The sequence below is a fragment of the Lagopus muta genome, chromosome 2 (genome assembly GCF_023343835.1).
Source record: "Lagopus muta isolate bLagMut1 chromosome 2, bLagMut1 primary, whole genome shotgun sequence".
Taxonomy (NCBI): Eukaryota; Metazoa; Chordata; class Aves; order Galliformes; family Phasianidae; genus Lagopus; species Lagopus muta.
In genome coordinates this window covers 76624252-76651055 of record NC_064434.1, presented here as the reverse complement: position 1 = coordinate 76651055, position 26804 = coordinate 76624252, and the positions used below count along the sequence as shown (strand labels likewise).

The following is a 26804-nucleotide window of genomic DNA, read 5'->3' as shown; positions in this document are numbered from 1 at the left end:
TAAATGTTGCCTTTGAATAAGTAAAGTTAACGTGCCTGGAGAAGGTGGAGTTTCTTCAAAATGCATTATCTCATGATAACATATATAAATATCTTTAAGTGATGCAATGTGTTCTAAATATGGATGCCATCTCTTTATCTTCGACTGTTTTCTTTTATGATATAAATATAGCTTGCTCTAGAGGAACAGAGCACACCTTTATTGAATTTTCAGTTTTAAAAGGGCTTTCATTATAGTTTGCTTCTGCTTTTGTTACAGTGCTCTGAGCGCTGTGACAGGTTGATAGGAGAAATCTTTAATCTTTCTCCATTTTTTTTTATTTCTTTGTTTTTTATCCTCTTTTAAGTTATTTTTAACTACAGTCCTGACAGAGACAAAGATGGTACCTGATTCTGTGTGCTTTTCTTGGAAAAAAGTTGTCTGTATCCATTTCTCTTGTGGCTATTTTGTTCTATCTCAGTATTTCAGTGTTAGAAAGTGGGACCTTTTACTGCTCAGCATTTCTTCGTCTTCATCATCTTTTGTACTTGAACAAGATGTGACAAGTGAACTCAGAGAACTGACATGTTTCAGCAGGTTTTAAAAATGGATCCTATTAACAAGAAATTCCAGTTACAACCTTTTTTTTTAAGTAGTGTGATCAAATACTTTGTGCTTGTGACCTGTGAGAACTGTGGTGTAGTTAATTTAACACTTGCAACCCTCTACAGACCTTGTAATCAGTGATTCATTCGCATGCTTCTTAGAAGTGTCAGGGACTAGTCTCTGGATCTGAGATTATTCTACTCCTGTGCTGTTTCGTCTTCTCAGTGAGTGTTGCAGAAATGTGACCAAGGTGGTTAAAGAGAGACTTAAACAGCTGGAGCTGCTAGAGAGGAAAGATAGGTTCTTCATCTGGTTTTCAGTTTAAGCCATTTACACATGTAGCTTCATGTCAAAAACTGTTGACATGTACTGCCAAAAAAAACCCAAAAGATGCATCAGGGCAGAATCTGTGCACTGCAGTAAATGTAAGGCATACATGTAAGGTAATACATTTAATGTAGTCAGTTTGTTCCGTACTGTAGTTCTCAGGGAATTTCTCAAGTTCTTAATACTTAGATCTACCTGCACAACCATCTGAGAAAAGTTTTGTGTCCATTTCTAGTGACAGAAAATTTTTAGGTTGTTCCTTTTTGTCAGGCAAAGTTTGAATAAACAGGGATAAAAATACTGTTGACCTTTTGATCATTGAATAAGGTTTATAGGTCTGGATTTGTGTGTAGTGTGATGGTAATTGCTGTTTGCAGCATATTTTAGATAATCTGAAATTCTGTTGGATTTATTTAACGTCTTTCCACTTACCACTTGCAAGTCTGTATTTATATTTTGTTCTCTGCAGTATTTCTGTAGCATTGTTCAGCAAGGGGAAATGCAAAGCCCTGCACCTGATCAGAAACAATCCCAGGCACCAGTGCATGTTGGGGGTAGGCCACCTGGACAGAAGCCTTGCAGAAAAGATCTTAGATCCCTGGCAGACAACAGGTTGACCACAGGCCAGCAGTGTGCCCTTGTCACAAGGAAGGGCTATGAGATCCTGGGCTGAACTAGGAGTGTTGCCAGAAGGTCAAAGGAGGGGATCCTTCCCTTCTTGTCTGCATCACGAGGCCACACTGCTACTACTGTGTCCAGGACTGGATAGTCCAGAGCAAGAGTCACAGACATACTGGAGAGAGTCCAACAGAGGCAACAGAGGACTGCAAAGTTCACTGAAGGACTGGCACACCTCTCCATGAGAGGCTGAGAGCTGGGGCTGTTCAGTGTGGAGATGAGAAGGCCTGTGGGAATGTCATCATTGTACAGAAATTCCGGGAGGGAGGGCACAAAGAGGTTCTTTTTAGATGTGCCCAGTGAGATGAGAGGCAGCGAGCAGACTGTGGAACACAAGAGGCTCTGTCTTAACATAAGGAAACTTATTTTACTGCATAGATAGGTAAGCATTGGCACAGATGGCTTCATTCTAGTTTTCCAGGGAGATCTTTTACGTTTTTCTTACATACCTGCACGTCTATTATTTCCAAAGTTATTTGATAAAATAGAGTGGAATGTGCATGCTTTTGAGTATACATTAGTGTTTTTTGGTAGTGAAATTAAGAACCACAGGGTATCCCAAGCTGGAAGAGACTCGCAAGGATCGTTGAGTCAAGCTCTGGCTCTTCAAGGAACCACACAATTCAAATCATGTTTCTGAGAGCATTGCACAAACACTCTTTGAATTCTGGTAGCTCAGGGCAGTGCCCACCTTCCTCAGGTGCAGACCCTGTCCTTAACCCCCAGCTGCCCCTCCCCTGTCAGCTCCGTGCCGTTCCCTCGGGCCCTGTTGCTGTCACAGAGAGCAGAGCTCAGCGCTGCCCCTCCCCTCCCTGTGAGGAACTGCAGCCTTCCCTCGGCTGAGGCTTCCCCTCAGCTCCTCTGCTCTGGGTTGAAACGCACGAAGGGACCTCAGCTGCTCCTCGTACACCTTGCCCTACAGACCTTTCACCATCTTTGTAGCCCTCCTTTGGATGTTCTGATAGTGTTATGTCCTTATGTTACACTCAACCTGCGCCCAGTGCTGGAGGTGAGGTCACACAGTGTTGGCTTTGGTGCATCCCACAGTACAGATGGGCTGCCAGAGCACACTGATGCCTCATTTGCTGCCAACCAGAAACCCCAGATCCCTTTCTACGTGGCTGCTCCCAGCTTCTCATTCTCCAGTCTGTATCTAGGTCCAGGGTTGCCAAGGTGCAGATTCCAACACTTACTTGTGTTAATGTTCCTGTGGTTGGTGATTGCCCATTCCTCTAATGTGTGAGAGATTTTGACAAATTACTCTTTCGTAGTAGATTTTTTGAGCCAGTGCAGCATTTAGAAAGACTTTTTCAGTTAGTGTTCAGTTAGAACATGGCAGCATTAGAGATTCAGTGCAGTTCTGCTGAGGTTTCTGAATATCTCAAAGCAGTTGGCCCATTCTGTAGTAATTTGTAATCTTAGGTAGGTTTTGCACGTCTTTTGTGTTTTCCTCTTCTGCTGTTAGCTGTGTTCTGTGAAGGAACCAAGGGAGATTTCACTCATTAGTCTCTGAGAAGATACAGCTAGTACGATTTTACATGGTTAAGAGGATTGTTAATTAGTAAAAAGCTCTCACTGCTTCTGCAGAGGGGTGTGTGTTCAGCCTAGTGGTGTGCATGTAGGTAATACCTCTGAGAATAACTTTAGCTACTATAGTGCCACAACTTTTCTGATTTCATGGGTTCTATAATCAAAACAGGGAGCAAAGAGCTTTGCATCTGTATTGCATTATTTGTAGATACATGCATAGGTCTGTAAGAGAATCTTGAGTTTGCAGGACCTGGAGGCATTCAAGGCCAGGATTGTGCCCAGGCAGCCTGATCTGGTGATTGGCAACCTTGCCCACAGCACGGGTGTTGGTACGAGATGATCTTTAAGGTTATTCCAACCCAAACCATTCTGTGACTCTGTGAAATCTGCTGAACATTTTTTGAACTGAATCAGGCCACGTTTTGAAAATGGGGAGCATCTTTTCAACTTACCATTCAACAAACCATTGCAGTTTTGCACTTTCTAAAATTATCTTGCTGGTCAGAAATAATTTCTGTTTACTATTGGAACTAATCTCTTGGGAAGCAGTACTGTAGTTAGAAACAGGCTTATTTATTTAGGTGTGATGTACTTTTTCATCTCAAAATGACCTTTCTTCTCTTATTTTTCCACAGGGTTTTGAGTACTGTGATGAAAGATACAGTTTAGATCTCACGGGTGGAGCCTTTCCCTTGAGAGGACAGACCAGCAATACTAAATTACTCAGCTGTCAGACCGTAGAAAAATTTCGCAACCATATTGATAGAGAGGACAGTGTTAACGAAGGTTTGTTCTGATGTCCATGTTTGGTTATTCTAAAAGGAATGTTTTTGGAATCTGAACAATGAATTCTGTACCCGCAGTCTGAAAGTCAAATATCAGTACAGAGTAGCTTGTGTGGCTTATTTAAAAAGACGTGTTGTTTGAGTTACATTTACAAACAGAAATTGACATTGCAGGGAGAAAAATGTATTTAGTATGTGATTTCTGACATTAAGAAACTCATTTCTTAAAAAAAAAAAGTGTATACATACATCTTTGATGCTGAGCCATTTTTAAAACTTTTAAGAAGCAACTTGGCAGTTGTATATTGATGCACTCTGCTAGTTTTTACTCGTTCTGACCTGATGATGGCATTAAAGGAAGGTTCAATTAAACGTAATTTTTTAGCACAGTGCAAAGAAAACAGCTTTTTCCTAAGGGTAGTAAATATCATCGCTGCTAGCAATAAATACAACAAAGAAGTTCCACAATTCCTTTCTTTCTGCATTTCTTCAGCCAGTTTTAAATCTAAACTCTTAAATTCAGCTTCAGATTCATGATGTATCTTTCTTAACTAAGTATTGATACCTTTAGTTAGCCAAGCTGCTTATTATATTAAATTTGAAAGAAATAATTGTATTTGAAATGGAACTTCAGTGTGCCACGACAGTTAATGCCATTGATCTGTTTAAATGAAAAAGTGATTTGTTCAGTAGTAGAATACTTACTGTTCTAACAAAATAAAATGTATGTGCCTGTGGAAGATGATCTTTCTGAGGGAACACAATGTGCTTTAAACATGCTAATCAGGTAAAAGTGGTTTGACTTTGAATGCCACAGCTTACTTTTATTCCGTGAAAAAGTAAAGACATGTTTAAAAGTCAATATTAGATAATGGGGAAAGTTTTTTTTAAAAAAAAAAAAAAAAAATTTTTTTTTTTAATGCAAGAGTGAATTTGCTTTTCTTAACCCTTTGTTAAAATATCAGTTGATACAGGCTTGCATGAATTAGTATTTGTGATATGCCCGTTACTTACGATTTTTTTCTGGTTACTTTAGAGTTGTTTTAGTCTGTTTTAGGCCAAGAGATGAAGACATTGGTACGGGCAGCTGCTAGATTATAGAATGGGACTTCCTTAGGGAAAAAACTACAGGTTTTGTTTTATGCTTGATGTCATGCTATAACAATGTATAGTGTGGTGGTTTGCGTAACAGTTTTTGTTCTTTTGTCCCTTCAGCTATCACTTCTACTGGCTACTTTGAACAATGTTGATTTTTTTCCATTGCTTTGGGTTGTTTGGATATTTTTCTTTCTGTTCAGACTTACATCTGGATCTACCTTTCTGTATTTTCTCTAAATCTAATAGATTCCTATGCTTACAAGCTCTTTAGCAGTAAGTTTCTTTATATGCTGTTTAAAAAAAAAAAAACAAACACATCTGTTGTAATGTTGGAAAAATTAGAGGTACCTCTCTGGGTTTACAAATTCAGTTATGCCCTGTCCATATCTTAGAGACTGCTGCAGTGATAAATTTTTGCTGTCTTTGTTGTCCTTCCCCTCCTTTGTTTTTACTGGCCTTTATGGATGTCAGATGTTACAAGGAAGACATCTGCATGACATTGCAGTGCTGTTTCTGTTTGTTGTTTTTGATTTAATCCTGAAATGGCAACTTCCATCTGTCATTGTGATGCTAACCTCTATAAACAATGTGTCAAAATCTAATGAACATCCTTGGCTTTTCTTCACTTGTCATATATTTCTGAGGAGCATTCTAAAATCTTTTTTTAATGAAGATATTTACAAAAGTAACTGTATGCATCTAGCATACAATTTTTTTCTGAAGTATTTATCAAGCTAGATATGTCAGTCAGTTACTGATGTGTGGACTGAGTGATACAACAGAATTAAACTAAAAGAGAAAGTGATACTTCAAAAATATCAGATGTACAATGCTTCTTACAACTAAACAATTTCTTGTCTTTTACAGTAATATCTCCTGACACCAGTGTATCAGTCTTCAGCTGGCAAGTGAATACATATGGTCAGGGAAAACCATCTACTTATTTGGGTGTATTTGACATTAACCGCTGGTATCATGCTCAAATGCCAGATTCACTAAGGTATGCTTTACTGAGTTGTTTCCAGTGTTCTTACAAATAAGGTATTGGAACGTTGATGTTGAACTTACATGTTTGCTTCCCTAAAGGCCAGAAGAATTCCTTCATAATTGCCCCTATTTTGCTTTATGGTCTCTGGATGCTGTAACAAATGTGACTTCTCCAAACCTCATTTTGGATGTTCTGGTACATGAGCGGAGTTTAAGTCGTGGAGTTCCTCCTTCCTATCCACCGCCTGAGCAGTTTTTTAATCCAAGCACCTATAATTTTGGTAGGTATATCACTGCTTTTAATAGAGATAAGTTTCAGAACTGAGTCAAGTGTCCTTTATTGGTTCTCTTGTTTGTTGTTTGTCATTTTAAAAGCAAACAAACAAACCAAACCAATATTCAACTATTATCAATTTACCAACAAAGAAATTAGTCTTCTAAAATACACCAGGCATTTTTGGGTTCTGGTGCATTTATAATGTAGTCTGTGAAGTGACGATGGTTATAAAATGAAATAACTTCAAACTGAAGGTTTTCCACACAGCAATATTAGAGAAAAAACATACAATGAAGATATTTCCAAGCAGTTTATAAGTGACTTGGCCAAAAAAAAAAAAAAAAAAAAAAAAAAAAGTTACTGACTTGTATCTTGCTGTGTTAAAAATGTAGGCTAGTCATAATGTGATGTTGAGGCTATAGAGTTTTAACAAACATTCTTTGTTTCTGCAGATGGTACGTGCTTGCTGAACTCTGGAGTAGTTCACATGACTTGCACTGGCTTCCAGAAGGAGGTGATCTTTTATCATATCTTCATTGAGAATGTCAAGAAGTGTATATTTAAGTTTTCTGTTGCACTGCTTTCAGTGTAAGAGATATTTTATGCTCGTCGTGCCCACCTACCTGCATAAATGAAACTACATCTTCCCAGTTTTAAGCAAATGTTTATGTTTGAAGTCCACTTTGGGGACTATAAAACTTCCACTGACACCTGCTGAGCATGATGGATCTGGGTGTATAGAGAGTAATGCGGTGTTCCTCTAGGAACAAAGAACACAGTTCATCTAGGAACAAGAACAAAAGTATTGTAGAGGTTAGGGAAAACTGTGGCTTCTTGGTGATGCATCTTTCAAATGAGTCAGGATATTCATCCATGATTAAGTTTTTGAAACAGGAAGACAGAGAATAGAGAAAGTGTGTGTGTGTGTGTGTATATATTTTTTTTTAATTTTAGGAATAAATGACTTTTTTTCTCCTGTACTTGGCCAAATTATAGCTGAGTCACCACACATACAGTAAGAAATGATGAGGTTTTTTGGCTCATTACGTATTTCCAGCACAATCAACCATAGCATTAATCTTCCAAAATGTGATTTAAAGTTGTCTAAAAGCTAGAGTGTTTTTATAGGATGCATTTTACTTCACTGGAAAAGCCAGCATGTAAACAGAGAAGCTGGGAAATACTTAGTGAAATATGGTACAGGCAGATATTTTATTTTATAGGATTTTTATAAACTCTGAGTTTTTGTCTGTCATCTTAAAGTCCACTTAGTAATACTCAGTGAGTTTGCTAACCTAAAATGTATTACTGACGCAGTCTTTGTGGTAGTTTGTCAACGTTGTAATTTCTGGTTTTTTTTCAGTGATTATTCAGAATGTTGTTATGTGATGGAATAAAAATGACGCCGTCTGTAATCTTTGCTTTTTATTGCTGTTTCAGACCTTGAATTTTTTAAAGGAGTCTGGTCCTTCAATAAGTGAAGCCATTTGCGATAGCTACAATAGATGTCTTGTAGCTGGCTTGCTGTCTCCAAGATTAGTTGATGTCCAGCCATCCAGTCTGAGTCAGGTGAGAACACATCAAGACTTAAGGGGGGAGTATATTTATGTTCTCTGACAGGTCTGTAGAAATTGTAAGACATGGTAACTTGACAACCATTGCTTCTTACCTGCTTTACCCTACCACAGCATCTTCATAGGTTTTTGTTTTGTAGTACAGTAACAGAACTTTCTGTCATCTGAAGAGCTTCCTAAGAGAGGGAGCATTTGTGATGTCCAGCCCATTTTCATCCAAGCTGTCTAGCTGATCTGCTGCTCATCTCATGGTGGAGCAATTAACAGACAAGGGGTAGCACTTCCACTGCCCTCATATTTCTATCTCTTGGGTTCTTCTCCAGATTTGAGGAAGTAACACTGGGACAAAGAATTCTTTTACACAGTTTAGCAGCTAAAGGAAATTTCTCAGCAAGTTGACCTGGCCATTAGACTATTCCTTTTGCATTGGATTACAGTTTTGTGTGCTACCAGAAGTATTCTTTATTCTGTTTCCTTGTTTCAGACAGTTCTGAGAAAAAAATGGGAATATCCCATGTTTATTCTAGTGTACAGAGGTTTCTTTGAAGTTACTGATTTTACCTAGGGGAAAGGGTAGTTTTCAGTGTGTTCGAAACAATCACGGAAATTAGGAGTAAATTCAATAAAATGATGCAAAGGATCATTTCACCTGAAAGCATCAGAAAACTGGCTGGAATAATTTATCCTTTAAATCCTTTAATATTCTGTGTCTGCACGTAGCTGTTATCCTCTTAAAGGATTACCACTACATTGTTGTACAATCTTTGAAGAATTTAAAATGTAAGTCTGTTACAGTTTAAACGTTTCAATTCTTTTCTATAATCTTTGAAAACTAAAACAATGTTTTGATGTTGGAACTGCTTTGTGTCTTCATAATCTAGAAAGCGGGCTGACTTCAGTTTCACTATTTCTCATGCAAATGTTGCATATTTCTTTTGTCCCCGTCATACATTCCTGATGGAAAACTTCTGTGCACAAAATGTACGATGGGTATTAGCAGGGGATGTTACTGAAAATAGTTAACTGGAGCTCAGTAAATTAAGTTTATAGCATGGACACATGCAGATAAAGGTGAGAATTAGCCTTTAATAAGATGAAACATCAGAGGACAAGTTAAAGTGTTTGTCAAACCAATGAGCCTGTGATTCAGATTAACTTAAGGAATGTGGAATTAGTTGAGTTTCTGCTAAATGACTTTTTGGTGTCTGTGTGACAGTTTTCATAGAAAGAAACACTTATTGTTGATGGCTTAGACATCGAAAGTATGTAAGATTCTCGTTTTATTTTGCCTCATGTTTAGGAGGAGCAGTTAGAAGCTGTATTGTCAGCTGCTGTTCAGACAAGTTCTTTAGAACTTCTGACTGGATACATTAAATATTGGACGTCTGAAGGTAATAACTACTTGTGGTGATTTTGTTCTATATTCTTGAGCTTGACATTGTTTGCTCATTCCTTTTTCTTTTTCTTTTTTAAAGAGCAGCCAAGTTCTGCTGCCAGCTTACGGTTTGTTCTTGAGTGGACATGGAACAAAGTTATCTATACAAAAGAGGAATTTGACCAAATCTGTGAGTAATACTGCAGGGATTTTGCAAATGTAAAATTACCCTTTTTCAATGAGCGTATTCATTGAATTTGCAATTTGCCTCTGTGTGATAGTGCACAGTTGTTCAAATGTACCTTGAAACTTATTTGAAATTGCTCTGTATGCTAATGATTTAATATGTATCCTGCAAAGGTGTTCCACTGTTCGATGGCTCTTGCAACTTCATTGATCCACAAACAATGCAGTCTCTTCAGCACTGCCAGTTACTGTTCAGCAACCTCAGCACAGTCTTAAACTGTTTTCTCACTGAAGCACGAGAGCTTACTGAAAAAGGTCTGTAATAGTATTACTAAATCTTTCATATGTCTTAGTAATCTTTTCATTCAAGATGCTGTTGGGGTTGTAGTTGAGGAAATAAGTGCTTTTTTGTTTTGATGCTTGGAAGACAGACAAGTTTAGGAGGAGAAAGGCTTATGTTGAGTGAGAAATTGTAAATAGCACTTCATATGAATCTGTTCAAGAAAGTAATTTGTTCTGGAGTATGTGAAAGTATGTAAAGGAAGTTAAATTTAGCAAGAAGATGCATAAGCAGTTGGTTGGAAATAGAACAGTTGAACATGGTGATTATTCTTTACAGTTCTTAGCTAGCAACTTATTTGAGTACAAATACTGCATTATGATTGTAAAGGAAATAGTTGAGTAAGTTGTAAGAATAAATAATTAAATTTGTACTGTTTCTTTTTTAATAACTTGGCATATTGAAAAAAATGGAAAAGTTTCTTTGCTGTACTAAAAATCTGCCATATGAAAAAGAAATGTTTTACAAGTGTATTCAGTAGTTCAGACTGGATCTTCAGAATATTTTTTAAATTTTATTTTAAACATTTAGTGAAGGTGGTGCTTTGCAAAGGTTTACTTTTGTTGTGCTTGTGTATTTTTCTTTAACTAAGACAAATTTTTACCATATTATTTTCATACTTTCTGCTTAGTATGATGAAGGGAGGTTAATTAAAAAAAGAATTCTTGCATGTGTTTTTCAGGTGTTACAGATTTGACAAATAAGCAGGTGGTAACTAGCCTCATTTCTTTGTATGCCCAAGTGGTCATCTGGTTCTGTCGATCCAGTCTCCTACCAGAGGGCTTAGGTAAGCTTTAGCTGCAATACATCTCTAACAGTGATTCCTGTGAACCCTGTAAATGTTTCTTTGCTAACAAGTAGTATTATTTCAGTGATGATGCATACTGAAGTTCTGTTGGTGAAATGAATATTTTATTGTTTTTTGCAAATGTGTAGCGTGGAATAATGCAGGCAGTTTCTTTCCTTGTATGTTCTTTAAGAACAGCAAACAGCAATGAGCTTTTGACTTTAATGTTGCTGACCCAAGTAATTCTTTACCTTTTGTATTTCTTAAGGGGAAAAAGCAAAGCATTGGAAATACTTTTTTATTTGTGCGGGATATAGATTTCATTGTCAGCCTTAATAGTTTCAGAAAAGTTCTTGTTATATGCTTATTAAAAACAAAAAAAAACCCAGCAAACTCTTTTGAGGTCTTTTTTTAATAATTATCTTTACTGTTGATAATGTTCTGAATTTTAGATTGACTGTAAAATTCAAATGGCAGTGGAGACAAGAAGGGATTGTCTTGTGATTTCTGTTCTAGAAAAAACAGAAACAAAGCTGGCTTCTTTCAAAGCTGAAGGCTTGCTTATGCTTCTTGACGTTCAGATGTTATGATCTGTGCAATTTATTAGTTCTTTAATTATCTTTTTTTCCTTTGATTGCCTGTAGATGATGATATGCATTTATCTAGACCTTTCTACAATTATCCTCTGATTCAGAGCTACTATACCAGTCATCGACAGAAACTTGAGCGCTTGTCAAGGTGAGATTTACTGGGGCTCTCTGGAAAACTTCCACTGTGGATTCAGAAGTAGTAGTGAATATCATTTATATGTCAACAATTGTATTTACTGTGCTAAATTCATTTGCCAGCAGTGCCCAATTCAGCGATGCATTTGCTCTGTTGAATACAGAGATAACTTTCCTGTGCTGTGGCCTGTGTGTATTCCTCTGCTAATACTGACTTTTAAGTGCATCTTACTTCTCAAGTAGCTCACATGTACACTGGTAAGGAACGTGAGCCCACTTCATTTAGTATGTTTTCTTGTTTGTTTTGATTGTTGGGAGAATGAGAGGGCAGCATCAGTCGGTGATGCTTGTCTTTGAAGAATGTGATTTTTAAAAGTTCAGACATGCATAACTGTAATGGTATGTCTTCCATAAACATAAATGCTGCTTGTGATGATACTGAAATTCACCTGTATGTTCAACTTTGCGTAAATGAGTTTTTCAGTAACAGAAGTGAAGTGCTGAAAACAAAAGGTGAAATTACCATCAAGTTATCTCACAGTTGCTATATTGGAGCACTCCAATTTGAAGTATGAGATAACATTAAAAAGAAGTTGTGCTGTTTCTGTACTGTTAAATTTCCTCTTTTAGGTAGTGTGAGTGATGATTTTTGGCACTTCCACAGTTTCTTCTGTGTTGCAAGTAACGCAGGCAGGAACAGCCTGAAAACTAGAAGTTCATTGCAGATTTTAACTTAGTAGAAGAGCTTTTAGGATTTCTATTTAAGCTCCTGTAATAATTGAATGCAATCTAATGAACATCTCTCAACTGGCTCAGAAATCTTCACGTGTTTCAAGTGATGTCCACACCTCTATGTTTGTTGCTTTATTTTCTTCAGATGTGTGTATTTATTTTGGTGTTTTGGTTGAGGTGTTGGAATTAGTGTTTGACTCTGTCCAAATCCTTGCTACTTTTTTTTTCCAGAGGAAGATGGGATTCTGACTGCTTGATGATAGATGGAATGGTTTCCCAGTTAGGAGAGCAAGCTGAGAAATTGTGGCGGAGGGATGAAGGAGGAACTGGGAAATATCCACCTGCTAGTTTACATGTGAGTGTTATATTCCTTTAAAAACAAAGCAAGAACAACAAACCACAAAAACAACAATAGTAAACAAAAATAAAGAATCTAAGTATATAATTCATGGAGTGTGGGAGGGTGTTGGGTTTTTTGTTTTTTTTTTTTGTGAAAAGAAAATTTTTCATTTCAGGCACTGCTGGATCTGTATTTGTTAGAAAACATCGAAGAAAACTACAAGCATGCAATTGTATCCTTTGGAGTTACTTCAGTTGCACCTTCAGTATACGCACATAAATGCTTGTGTTTGCTGTGTACCTAATAATATTTTTAAATTTATGCTTCAAGCAGTGTAGATGAAAAGATTTTGTTTAGAATTAAGTGGTAATCAGAAGCAGTTTTATTTTTCTGTACTGTTGATTTTTTTATATTTTTCTTTCATGCTTTATTGCAAAGTCTTTTCTGAGTAAACATACAGTAATGTTAAAGTGTATGCTAAAGATTAAAACTGAAGCAGAACTTTTTAAAAGCAGCAATAGCAAATGGCTACATATTAGCATGATGCAATATAAGTGCTGCTTCAGAGCAAAATGAGTTGTAGTAGTGCTGTATCAGTACCTGTTTTTTTCTGGAATCATTGATTATTGGTTTTTTATTTTTTTTCTATTTTTTTCCAGCACAGCTAACAGTGCTTGCTTTTGCTCTGCTTGAATTGTAGACACAGAATAATAAATAGAGAAACAAGATTGGACAGAGAACGTATTTTGAAGCTGCTGAAATACACAGGATTGTTTTGTTGCCTCATCAAACAGAGGGGAGGGGAGCGTAAAGAGGAAGGGTGTTTAAAACTGTTGAACTCAGAGATCCCTAATTAATGTATATCCCTAAAAACGTCAGAAAATGACATTACCAGAAAATAATACTGTTTTAGTTCCTTTTTTTTCATTGGGAACTGATACGTGTTGTGAAATTTTGTTTTGCATGCACTGGAAAGGAGGAAGTAACACGAGGGAATTCATAAGCCCTGAGTGTTTAAATGTCCAGCTGGTCGCTCCTGACTGTGAGGAGGGGTCTCAGTTTATAACTGGGATTTTTAATTATCTGCAGTTAACCTTTTTGAAAACATCATAGAAATCAAAGAGTATTTCTTCCTGATTATTTACTCAGAATGAGAGGTTTAAATCCTGGCTTTCTTTGAATTATAACAGCTTAAAAAGGCAAGACTAACCCATTAACATTTTCTTCTGTCTAACACTTACGTTCTTATTTCATTATTATTTTTATGAATATATTGTGATAAATTCTTGATCTTGCAAATGTATTAGCCTTAATCATGTACTTGATATCAGACAATCTACTTACTGCTGGATATCATGCATTCCTTTCCGAATAAGACAGAAACTTCAATTGACTCCTTCCCAACTGTTTTTGCTATCCCCTGGGGTCTTGTGAAGCTTATTCAAGGCTTTTGGCTTCTGGATCACAATGATTTTGAAGTAAGTATGTTACCACTTAATTAGGCATGTGTTACAATATGGAGCTGTAAACTGTGAAAAGATGTTTTCTTTTTGAAATTGGTGCTTAGCTAATAACAGCTGATAGATCAGAAGCTTTTTTTAGAACGCTGTTAAAACATTTTCAGCGATGAATTGTGGTTTGAAATTTGATTTTAATTACTTTGGGAAGAAATTTATTGAAAAAGAAATGAACTTCAATAATCTTTGATGTCTGGATTTTCAAGTCCATTTATTTAAGTCATTTTAGGCAGAACAGCTGAACAGTTTCCCCCCAAAAATGATGTTTTAGGTATTTAAAGTGCTAAAACTGTCATGATAGCAGTAGTGTTTTAGGCAGAAGATTGCAAAAGTGACTTTTGAACTTAATTCATGTTTCTGTTGCTGAAGTTTTTTTTGTCATGATGTTAATAAAATCTATTAACTTTCGAGAATCGCTGTAAAAAGTTACGTTTATATGCAGATGCTTAATTAACCTAGAAACGTGTTTCAAAACACTTTGTTCTGTATGGCTGGCTTTTGTGTGTGTGTAAATGCTTAGAAAGTCTATTTACATTTCCTGTATCAAGTATATCATTAGTGCTAGTCGTTTAAAATTACCTACCGGATTTGCCACTACTTAGGAAGCTTTTGAGTACTTTTATTATGAGTGAATATTATATATCTTAACAAACCTAATTTCTGACTTCTGCAGAATTCATTGGCCCTTCTCTTTCATCCAGCTACAATCAAAACTGTGCCATGGCAACATATGAGAATTATTCAATCCCTGATGTGCCAAGGAGAGCATAGGCGAGCCCTCAGATACATGCAGATGATGAACCCATCAATGTCAAGCAGTAGTGAAGTGCAGCTTTTCCTCACTGTGTTACTGTCCAATAGGTAAATAACTATATCCCACCATGCTAGTATTCAGTCATGATGGGAAGGTGGAGAAAAAGTAATATAAATCACTGTCACTTTTAAATTTTGAATACACAGCAATTTTGGGGCATCTTTTTGATTATTATTGTTGTTTATATCTCAAAAATTAATTCCAGGTGCATGGTGGAGGCTTGGAGCCTATTACAGAAACATTCCACTAAGTTAAATGTAGAAGAACTGTTAAAACAAGTGTATGAAATCTGCCAGGAGATGGGACTAATGGAAGACTTATTGAAGCTACCTTTCACAGACACCGAACAAGTAAGTGTGGACAAGAAAGATACCTTAATCATCTGTTCAAAAGGAGAAGAGATGGAATCGTAATAGTTTTTTGAAATGTGTTTCTCATAGGAGTGTTTGGAGAAATTCTTACAGACCAACGGTGGTACTCAGAATCGTGAATTTCTTTTAGTCCACCATCTGCAGCGTGCCAACTATATTCCAGCACTGCAGTTGAATCATTCAATGAAGGTCAATCTTACGGTAAGCATAAAAGTTCCCTCCAGGGGCGCAAATTTATTTTACACGTTGCTGGTTTTGATATTACTCCATAAAAATCCTGCTTTGTTGGGTTTTTTTGTTGTTGTTCAGTGTTTATTAGAACATGATTTGAAATACTAGGAATAAGTTTCTGAACCTCCAGTAACAACTGAACTTAGAAGTTGAACAAAATATTTCACTTATCAAAAGCTACTTGGTGAGCTTACAAGTTGTTACAGACCAATTGACTCTATTTAAATAAAGTAATTCAAATCTGATTAATATAGGAAGGTTGCTCTGAAAATAATGCCTATTTTATTATGTTGGTCCTCAATGTCAGAGACGTGTTGGTGGCATGGCAGTAGAGGTAGACCCTTCCCACTAATATTCCTTTACGTTTTGTTGCCATGTGACAAATGACAGCAGAGGGACAATGTGACATAGTGGCATCTAACATGGGAGTGTGTATGAAGCAAAAGCATGTCAGCAGATTCTTCTCTGCATAAAAAAAATTTATTGACATTCATCAGTGCTTGCTGAGCATTTCTGGAGACCAACCAGGAGGTGAACTGAGCAATGAAAACTGAACTGTATGGGCAATGTTTTTCTAGCAATGGCAACATCATAGCAGATGTGAAACAGCAGGTCACCTCTGCAGATGCAGATTTCTGCAGTTGTGGCACGTGGGCTCTACTTCATTGCTGGTGAAAAATGCATAGTTACTGGTGGTGACAGTTGAAAAACAATATTCTGTAGCTGAGAATTTGATCTATCAGATGGTGTGATAGAGCTGTTTATATCTGTTGATGTTTCCATGGGGGAAAAAAAAAAAGTAGGAGGTGTTACTTTCGGAGCAACCTACATCTATCTATCCATATAGTTGTATGCTATATATATATATATTTTTTTCTAATATATAACTAAGTTCAATTTCACTAGAGTCGTGCATTACAAAAATAAATTTTTACTAACAGTGTAGAGCAGAATAATTTTTTCGCTTAAACATTCATTGAGAAGGGATTTTAACTCCATGAAGAACTCCGGATTTCCAGAACCATAGTTTTCCAATGAATCAAGCTTAGAAGGTGATCTTAGAATTTTTCGGTCCTGCATTTGAACACATCCATCTTTTTGGAAGGTGTGTTTAGATAGTTTTTTCTAGCTTGTTTTAATACTGAAAACATTTTGTCCAGCATAATTTATATTTGTTTTGTGTATTCAGTTATTTTTGGCCTTGACTTTTCTATTGTTGTTGCGCTGTTTTGTAAGCTGTTTGAGAATGGGAATTGCAGGTGACAGAGCTGCAATGAGGAGAAGGTTTGGTGGGGTACAAACATTGTTTTAATTTAAAGATGTAGACTCTGTTGTTAGCTAGTCTGCCATCCACTTTCCTAAAACTAGGCAGAATTGGTGTTTGCTGATGGATATATTTTAATATCTCTGTGGATGAAGTGTACCCACTAATTGGAGCAGCGTAGATTCTCTGCTGTGAACTTCTTGTAATTAGTTAACTTTTTCCTTTGTTCTTTTATCAGAATGATCGTGATCCTCGTTTGAGAGAGAGAGCAGTTGCCAGAAATTCTATATTAGACCAATATGGCAAGATCCTTCCTAGAGTTCAAAGGAAGCTGGCTTTAGAGAGAGCCAAACCTTACCGTTTGCCTTCATCTGTCTTCAGAGAAGGTAACTTAGTGGGAAAAGTGTAATGAGCAACTGGCCACCACTCTGATTACACAAAGATAATATTTTTTCCCTTTTCCTTTCCAGTCTCAAGACCAAAGCCCTTATCAACAGTAGCAAAACAAGTTAATGCTGGAAATGTGCATACAAGAGCAACTTTCATCAGTAATGTATTATCCAAAATTGGGGAAGTATGGGTAGGAAATGAGCAGAAAACCAGTTTCTCACAATGTGATAGGTAAGAATCCTTCTAACAAAGTAGTCTTTAGCTACACGTTAGGGGCTGAGAGACAGAAATCTATTTGAATTTTTTAGTATTTGGGTGGAAAGCTGGGCCTAAGTGAAGCTTGCTGTGACTGCTTTGGATATGCAAAGTACAACATTCAAGATTCAGTACATAATAAGTAATATTTGCCAAGAAGTTCTTCACTTAAGATAGTCTTAATTATGCAAAAAAGTATTTTTGCATTATGGTTAAAAATGTTCACAGAATTTGAGATAGATGGAATGAAAACTGCCATCAATCTGTTGGTGTACAGATTTTGATAGATGTGATTGTGTGAACAAATAGTGATCTTTGACCATTTTGTGTCTGTTTTTTGCATTGTATTAGCCTTTTTACTTTAAAAACAGCATTGTAAACAACTTAAAGCAGACTAATAGTTGTCAGATGATTTACTTTAGGTGGCATAGTCAATTCAAGTAAACTTGAATTCAGATATATTTGGACTGTAAGTAAATTACATTTTCCTTTTAATCCTAGTCCCAGAGTTGCAGAACCACCAGTCATAACACATCCTCTCCCTGATGCAGAGTTGCCTGATGCATTTGTTGGGACACCAATTACAAAACTTTCACAAAAATGTTCCAGGTATAGCAGATCCACAGAGTGAAGATTTGAAAGATGTGGGGGTGGGAACAAGTATTATGTAGTCTATGTTCTAAATATCAAAAGTAATTTCTGCTTTAGGTGCATTTTGTCTTAAGTAGCAAGTTAATAATTTTAGTATTACTGAATTAATATTCACCGGTAAATTCAGTTAGTAATACTACATTTAAAATATCTTCAGAATATGATTGTCATGTGTAATTCTTGTGTTTTCAGATTTCTTCATCTCCATATAGTTCTGTGTCTGCTAAAAAATGAATGTAGGGGCACAACTAAGTAGGGAATTTGAAGTGCAGATGAATTCTCTTTTGTCATGAGCATTGTAAGTGTAAAATTGGATTTCTCTTGCCTCAGAGGCAATGAGTTAGGAAATCATGCCAATTATTTGGACCGGGGCTTGATACGCTGTCCCAGCAGTGAGGATTCACTCTTATATCTTGTCCAATCTGTGTTTTGGTTATTTATTGTCTCAAATTTATTTTTATATTTATGGTTTAAAATGGCATATCTCAACAGGTTGCTGGATTTGGTGGTTCGTCCTGTTCCTTCGTGTTCTCCAGCACAGAATGAAAGCTGGCAATCACCGTGCCTGCCTTCTACTTCATACATGGAATCCAGCTCATTGAAATCAAACATACATGGGTCCAGCTCACAAAAAAAAATTTCAAGAGCTTCAGAGCTGAATTTACTGGAGACTCCTCTTGTGGTTAAGGTTGGTATTTAAAAAAATAAGCAGTAACAAACCAAAATAAAAACCTGTGAAATTTAAAATTTAACCACGGTATTTTACATAAGCAACACTGAATGCAAATTTTGAATTTGCACATGGTTATTCTTTATGGAGGGCTTTTGGAAAAAGTACATCAGTAGGTCCTGAGAAGGAAATTTAAAACTGGAAGTTTAGTTCTAACTTAATTGCAATATGCATCTTGCCCAATAACTTATGAAATAGTTATTTTTATTGCAGTGGAAAAAAGTAAGTAAGTTGAAGTTGGACTTTTCAATATACATAATTACACGTGTGCTTTGTAGCATAACCATCATATTAAGTGCTTCATAGTTTGACTTGCCTGCTTGGAAGCCGGAGTGTGTATGCTTCAGTTCTTAATCCAGCTAAGTGAGTGGCAGCAGCTGTGGTTATCTGCAGTTTTTTCTGTGATTTTAGAAGAACATTGCAGAAGCTGTAGTACTGGCATTGGGATAACATCACAGACAAGAAGACACTGAATTGTTGTTTCTTCAGGAAATCAGTGTGAAAGATAACATTCTTTGTCTACATTAAAAAAGAAGGAAAGAAAGTAGCCTTTACCTTTAGAAAAAAGAGAATGTAGAGATTATATTTTGTCCTCTCTGCTTTTACAGATTGAGTTTTAGTTGAAATTAATGCTTTTGGCATGTGAAGTCTTCCCTTTTAAAAGATACATTTGATTTTACAATAACTTACTTCTTTTCATAGAGAGCTAAAGTTTTGGTGACGTCATCTTCTGCTTCTGGTTTTGCTGGCTTCACTCCTCAGTCTATTCTCAGATCCAGCCTTCGCACCACACCCTTAGCAACTCCCTCAGCATCACCAGGACGATCTGTTACTCCTCCCCTACGAGCGAAGGAACCTAGAATATCTTTCAGGGATGTGAACTCTAATGCAAAATGGACTGTTGGAGTAAGCTGATATAAAACTTTTTTTTACTGTTAAAAGTTTTAGACTTTTATATAAAGAATTTTCTATAGATAGTTTGCCAGAACTTATTATAATGAACATTTGAATTGCAAATCACATTGCCAGATTTGTATTTAGTCAAAAAAAAGATTATGCTAGACCTTCAAGTATGCGACATTTTGGGAACATACTCGTAATAAATACTAGTGGGCTTCACCGTTTTTACTTCTGTTGATAGGAGCTGTGGCTGTTCCAAATTGCTTGTTAGCCTTCCTGTCATACCTCATCATATATTGGTTTGCGAAGAAAGTAAGAAAAACTGTTTGAGCCAGTCATTCTTAACTGACAAATGGTTTTTTAAGCTTTGCAAATAATGCACCTCTAAAAGCATGAGAAGACATGAGCTGCATTTATTTTGTCTGCTTTTTTGAGAGACTGTGTTTACTTAAATTACGGTAATTTCCTGATGAACAGAGCTTTACTGTTGTGTATTCTTCAGCCCCAATGTGTTCTTCAGCCCTCAAGTTCTCTTGGTTTGCACCAGGGTCAGTGTTCTTGTAGCTGTTGAGAGTTCATCTGTCTAAAAGCTGCCCCGTTCTACTCTTCCCACAATTTTATTCTGTTGGTTTGATTCCCTGATCTAGCTTATCAGGCTGTTTCAGAAGTAGTACCAAAATGAGGGACGTGCTAGTATAGATGAGCTTTCCATACATACATTAACAAATTGTCACTGTAGTCTGTATTTTATTATCTTCAGTTATACATTTTGTTGTGTGTTGTAAATACCTACTCAGTTATAACAAGAAGTTTGTCCTCCTTTATAGTGTTTCATTAATAACAGCCAGATTAATTGGCTTGTTTCGTGCTACAGGCATACTACACTCTAAAATATACTAGCAACACGTATGGGTTGAAAACACAAGCAGTAAAAAAAGAAATGTAATGATGCAATTCCTGGGTAGTTCCCTCTTCTTGAAAACAAAGTAGTGAGGCAGTGAACAGAGTTGAGATAACATTAGAAGCAATCACTTACAAGACTAGTTTGTTTCAGTTCTCCTGAGTTGTGAAAACTCAATAAGCAGTCAAAGGAACGGTCAGTTTTTACTCTTAGCTTTGAAAGCTAAGGTAGTGCTAGAGAATGGGAAGTAATTTTGCTTAAGGTGACAGTTTTAAAACTTTTGTTCCTCTTTTCTTGTTTTTGCATAAAGCATATATGTATTACTGACTTAACTTTTTTGGGGTTTTTGTTTGTTTTTAAAAAAGGTAACAGGAAATGAAAAAGCACAATCTGGAGCTTCATCTGAGCATTGTCGTGGATTAGTGGAGGACAGTTGGTCTGGAAGTAGAGATAAAGCATCCCTCTTTACTCTGAGCAATACTGAGGATGATCCTGCTGAAATGGAAGAATCTTTAGAAAGCATTCCGGGAGATGGTCTGGAGAAAATGGATGTCAGTAAAGAAAATAGTAATGTCTCTGTAAAGTCAGACCAGACTACTTTGGAGTATCATGATGCAAAATCACCTAGTGACTTTGAAGATGATGTCATTTTTATAGCTGCTAAACCAGCTAGTTCTTTCACAGAAGAACCTGCAGATTTTCAAGAACCAGCAAAAGAGAACAATGAAATAATTGAAGATGAACTTTTCCAGGTGGAACATACACATTCATCAGAAGTAGGAAAAGAAGCTGGTGTGTTTCATCATATAACTTGAAGTTTCTTTATTAATTTTTCAAATGCCTTCAAAACGTTAAATTACTGATGAGTGTAAGACTTGGTTCTGATGAGTGTTGAGAACGTATGTTGCTTGTGGCTGGCATTTCTTGTGTGTGCTTGCTGCTAAGATGCAGCAGTGATTTATGGGTGTTAAAGGGACAGAATTTGCAAACTTGATCTTCACGCTCTACTGTAAGGGTACAGAGATATTTTTATATGTGTAGCTTTTATGTATATATGTCTTTCATATATTTATCTTTATAGATAAGAGATATATCTTTTTAATGGGAAGTTTACAGTATAACTAGACTAGATAACTATGACTAGATTAATTTTTATCTCCTTGTTATTGTTCATGTAAATAGTTCCCTTCTGAAAACAAGTCTGCAAGTGTGTCTGCTTTAATTACAGCTGTGTGCATTCAGTTGGCTGGCAAACTGCTTTTATAACCTTTTCCAAGAGTATTTCAGTTGGCCTTTTAACATCTGTCCAGGCTGCTTAGGATGTGTTCATGCAAGCAGATCTGCTGGCAGATTAAAAGGGGTGTAACTCACCAGCTGGTGAGTGGTGACGAATAACTGTGTATGATCGCATTGAAGAATAGCCTTGTAAAGAAACCATGACTGCTGGACTGCAGTAGAAATATTCTTGTACAGTTTCAGTACTGTGGAAGCCTCGAAGGGCAGTCTGCATAGCTCTTGTTTGCCCTGAGCTAGCAGATTATTCCAGCTGCGCATACTATCTGCTGATGTAATTGCTGGATCTTGAGGAAGCATGCAGTAGAAATGAGGGGGGGGAGGGAAAGAAAATTCTGGAATGGAACCTGTAAGGTAAAAACAGTTGAGTAAGTGTTTGAAATGACTTATTTCAACATTGCTGAAGGTATCCAAGGAGAAATAACAGAACATAACCATTTAAGTCTAAAAAGAAAAGATGTTTTCTGAAGTGATTACTTATTAGGTTAGTAATATATCAAGTTTAGTTCATGATCAAAATACCAATGATCTTGTTGTTTTCTTGACATAAAATACGCAGCAGACTGCTCTTGTTTTACTGGGAAGAATTTAGATTTGTGCATCTGACCACTTGCTTGCAGCGTCCACTATTGTGGATGAAATACGTAAAAGGCTCTCTTAAAATAACATCAGCATTTTAGAATTAATTGCTAAGTGAAACAGTGAAGTCATTCAACTGCCTGTTTTTCCAGGATTTTTGGAAGAAGCGACTCCTGAATGTCCTACCCTTCCCAAGGATGGTAAATTGGTGTTTAAAGCTGCTGAGGGTGTTACTTCTTGGACTTCAAGAGAAGAGTAAGTTTATAAAATTCATCCTTGGTGTTGTACAGCATAACTGCTGACCTTCCTGTTGAAAATTCTGATGTTTGTATTGGCTCTTCCCTCTGTTATTGCGTATGACAGTTTCTTATTCCTTCCTATCTCTGAATATATATAATTTGGCGTGACTGTAGCTCAAACTGACTAGTTGTCAACTGTCATCCTTCTCAAATAGTTGCAGACCACAAAGTATTGTGGTAAATACTTGATTCAGCAGGCCATGTAAACTTTTTCACACTCCGAGGATTACGGAGTAGATACTGTGAACGTATTGCATGAAAACTGAGTAGCTGATAAATAACACCTGAGATTCCTGTAACTTTCGCAGGTTTATTTTGGCCTTTGAATTCTTTCTGGCACTATTTTGTACACTTGAGCATTCAAAAAAAAAACAAACAGAGAGACTTTAATTAGCATCTACTTGTTTATGGAAAGGGAAATAGTTTTTTCACTTGGAATTGTTTATAAAGAGATGAAGAAGGAATGTTAATAATAAAAAAGAATCCTTAATTTCATGCAGTAATTTGAACTTGTAAAACTTTTGTTCAGTTCTAAACATTTAATACAGTAGTTGTTCTTTCTTCAGAAGACAATTATGTAGTTAAATTACATTGTTTAATACAGCTCTATTATTATGGAAGCAGTGTTAGATGGAAAGACTGTTAAGTCCTCATTCACTACATAAAATGAATCATAAATTGGATGTAGGTATGTTGGACAAGGAATTTCGAGTTTTTCTTTACTCTGTTTTGAAACACTGAGAGAATATCCTGTTAAACCTTTTACATACCTGTCTTGAAGCTTTATAATGAATTTCTCTTCTTTCTTATGTTTTTTCTCCTGTTTATAAAGTGAAACAGTCCACGAGGAGCCTAAAATAACCACTGCATCAGAAGAGAAAGACACAGTGACTGTAAAAAATCCACAACTTTCTGAATTCCCAGAGGCAGACAATGAATGTACGTATGGTGTGTTGGAGGTGTTACGTGAGCTAAGGTAGCTAAACTGAAACCAAATGTGCAGTTTGTTCTAACACTGTGTGTCTCAGACTGAAATATCATTAAGATTGTTAGTGCTAATTTTTGTTAACCTGTGTAGACAGCACACTCCTCAAGGAAGGTTCTTGTTAAAAAAAAAAAAGCGTGGTCAGTTTTACTGATCTTGGGAAAACTGGTAAAAACATAAAATACTAGATGGAGACCTCAGAATTTCTTTTAGTGTTATACACCACTTGTAATTTGTGTGCTATGGGACCTGCTTCTTGAGTTACTATATCAAAACGATAATGCATTTGCAGTATTAAGGCTGTCAGTGACTAGCTGTCAGTTTGCCTTTTGGCCACCCTTTCTTTTTTTCTTTTTCTCTACAGATTTGGCAGCTCTTTCCCCTTCTCAGTTTTATTTTTATTGTGGGACTGCTTTGTAGCTTTTGGAGAAAAACATGTTTTGGATATGCTTAGCACAATGGAGAAATCTATTGATTGTTCACACTCCTTCTGTTGCTTCCTGTTGCTTAAACTCGTAAGATTTATTTAATGGTTAAGTTAAAAAGACGTCATTCTCTTTCAGCTGTGATAAGTGTCCTTGACAGTGAAGATGTGATCAGAACCCGTTCAGAAAATCGTCCTGAAGAAAGGCTTGTTGATGTACCTGAAGAGCTTAACCTAGAAAATGAAGCTGAAGTAAATGCTTCTTTTCCTCAAGAGGAAATGCATAATTCTAACAATCTTCCTAAAACTGAAGAAATGAATGTAAGTGAATTATTTTCCCATTTTCTACAAAGCAGAAAACAGTAAATTTTAGGACTTTTTTTTTTAACAGTTGGGGGACACGCACGTGTGAACATCTTGTCTACTTTAGGTGGTTAAGTTAACCTCAGTGTGTAAGGGCAGAGATCATGTTTCACATTCGTGTTTACTGGGTATGTAACACAGAAGTGAACCTGTCAGAATTTGAGCTTTGAGAGCTATAGTAATTAAAACAAAAAGCTTATTCCATTTTTCTTTTTTTTTTCTTAATAAGCACACGTTCATTTGACTTACTGTAACTTAAATCAGGTATGTCCAGCCTAAACCTGCAGGCTTACATGTGGCCCTGAACAGCTAGTAATGCGACCCCACATCATACATTTCTAACATTACTGTGTGATTTGTAGTAGTACTTTTCACGAGTTGACTGTGCCCAGCTCAAGCATGGACGATGGAATGCTGTGGAAAGGAGGGCACAGTGCAGTGCTGACTCTGCCTCTCGCACCCATGACACAACCAGTAGGATCAAAACCCACATGTTACACATTACCACACTTGTGCTGCTTGGCGCATAGAATGCAGTGACTGCCAGTCATAATATTTCAGCCTACCTTGGAATGTGTGTGCCTGTACAGAAACATGTGTTTTGTTATTAAGCAGACGTGCTTTATTGTTAAAATTGGGTTTGTGTTATTTCATAAAGTAGTTTAAGAAGTTCACTGTGGAAAACATAGTAAGAGTAGTCAGGTGGTGCTGAAAAAACTTGTAATTTAAATGAGTTAAATATTCTTCAAGGTGAGAAGTTGTCTGTGCTATGTTGCAAACCATAACAGCATTTGAAATGAAACTTATGTCAAGCTCAAGTTATGGCAAATAATTTTAAGCATTTTGATGCGTTGGCTGAACAGTCCTGTGAACAGGGAAAATATGCAACCTTACTTTCTGTTTTGATGAAGGAATTTGAGAATAGGTTTCAGGTTTTCAAAAAATTATAATCAGATTTTTTTCCTGTATGTTTATGACTCCATTTTCAGTCAGCATAGAGACATTAGCTGTGAATTTTCAAATGGAACTTACAGGGTTGCATTCAGACACTCAACTCAAAAGAAAAATGTGATCATGTCTCTAGTACTAGACTATTGTAAGAGATATCAGAGAAAAAATGTCCCTCACTTCACAGTTCTGCCTTACTCATTTCACTGCCAAAAAGCAGTGTGTGAATTTGTGAACAATTGTTTCCAAGGATGAAGTACAGGAAGAGTAAAATTAGATCAAAAATCTCACGAGCACCTTGAGAACTCACTAAGAATTGCACTTCCATTGAACTAGACTGACGCATTAGTTTCACAAGAATAAGGTCGAAGATCCAACTAGGTTTATGATTTGGTTGCCCTCTTTTATGTTTTAATACAAAATATAAAAAATATAAATATATTATTTAAAAAGCTTTGCTACTTATACACATTAACTATATTATATATTTTATATGCTGCCCAAAACAATTCCTCTTCACTCAGTATAGCCAAGGCAAGCCAAAAGATTGGACCCACATGACTTAAATGTTTCTTAGTTGATTTTAACATTATATTTCATTTCTCTCTTTATTTTTATGGTAGCAGGAAATGTTGGGAAGGTCAGTTTTTCAATCCAGGGTACCATTTGCAAATGATCCAGGGTATCGTTTACCAAAATGATGTGGGAACCTAAATTATTTTGAGAATGATTTAGGTGCTTGTCTTTTACAATTATTTTTTTGATTAGCATAAAATTCACAGTAATGAGTTAATTTCTTTGTCAAGATAGTTCTAGCTACTTCAAAAAAAATTATTTTAAAAATACATGTTTTAAATATCTAAACTTTGGTTAAATATGAATTTTAAAAGGTCACTCATGGATTGAAAATTGAGACAACTGCCAGCTCTAGTCTAGATTTTTCCTGCTGTCCTTAGTTCAACTGGGGCTTGAGTTATTTGGATTTGTAGGATGTGTTCTATGTACCATCCTGAATCCAGTGATAATTTCCTTTAGGATTATTCTCAGTATTCTCTTACATTTACTCTCAACATAAATGTTTGAGTATTTCACGTGGACCTAGAAGAAAAGAATTTTACAGAACAAGGAACTACAGTAAATGGGATGGAGTTATTTAGAATATGCATTTTTTTTACAAATCCCATGATTCCTTGAAATGCAGGATCAAGTTCGCTGTGATATTTAGCCAGTTTCACTGAGGGATGATTTGTTATGAGCATAAGTGTTATGATCTCTGTTTAACCTTTGGGGGCATAATTGTATTTTACAGTTAGATGCAGGGTGTGATGATTACTGCCAGCTGAATATACAACTGCTCCATTTGCTTGTGAAGGGTAGCAAATTGGTAGTCATAAACCAAGACATCAGAAATGAAGCATGTGATGGCCTACACTGAATGTTGTGTGCTCTGTTCCTCAAATGCGTGAACTTCAGTGAAGAATACATTGTGTTTCTAATTTTCAGTGGTTGATTTAAAAGGAAAAAACAGCATTTTACTGCTCTTAGTTTCATCTAGCTCAGTTT

General features: G+C 36.3%; 1 protein-coding gene across 8 annotated transcripts in view; it reads left to right on the top strand.

Annotated features, from left to right (window-relative positions):
* The window catches only part of AHCTF1 (AT-hook containing transcription factor 1), a 52919-nt gene that overhangs the window by 20410 nt on the left and 5705 nt on the right, over positions 1–26804 (top strand). For all 8 annotated transcript variants that reach the window (XM_048936562.1, XM_048936565.1, XM_048936564.1 and 5 more), the window contains exons 8-32: positions 3756–3906; positions 5871–6003; positions 6090–6271; positions 6720–6781; positions 7708–7836; positions 9142–9232; positions 9317–9406; positions 9577–9717; positions 10425–10529; positions 11174–11267; positions 12218–12341; positions 12502–12558; positions 13658–13804; positions 14517–14704; positions 14863–15007; positions 15098–15229; positions 16762–16909; positions 16994–17144; positions 17670–17777; positions 18312–18507; positions 19252–19455; positions 20716–21142; positions 22375–22477; positions 23354–23460; positions 24070–24251. In XM_048936562.1, the coding sequence (XP_048792519.1) occupies positions 3756–3906; positions 5871–6003; positions 6090–6271; positions 6720–6781; positions 7708–7836; positions 9142–9232; positions 9317–9406; positions 9577–9717; positions 10425–10529; positions 11174–11267; positions 12218–12341; positions 12502–12558; positions 13658–13804; positions 14517–14704; positions 14863–15007; positions 15098–15229; positions 16762–16909; positions 16994–17144; positions 17670–17777; positions 18312–18507; positions 19252–19455; positions 20716–21142; positions 22375–22477; positions 23354–23460; positions 24070–24251 (3597 nt within the window). The remainder of the gene's footprint in view (positions 1–3755; positions 3907–5870; positions 6004–6089; positions 6272–6719; positions 6782–7707; positions 7837–9141; positions 9233–9316; positions 9407–9576; positions 9718–10424; positions 10530–11173; positions 11268–12217; positions 12342–12501; positions 12559–13657; positions 13805–14516; positions 14705–14862; positions 15008–15097; positions 15230–16761; positions 16910–16993; positions 17145–17669; positions 17778–18311; positions 18508–19251; positions 19456–20715; positions 21143–22374; positions 22478–23353; positions 23461–24069; positions 24252–26804) is intronic.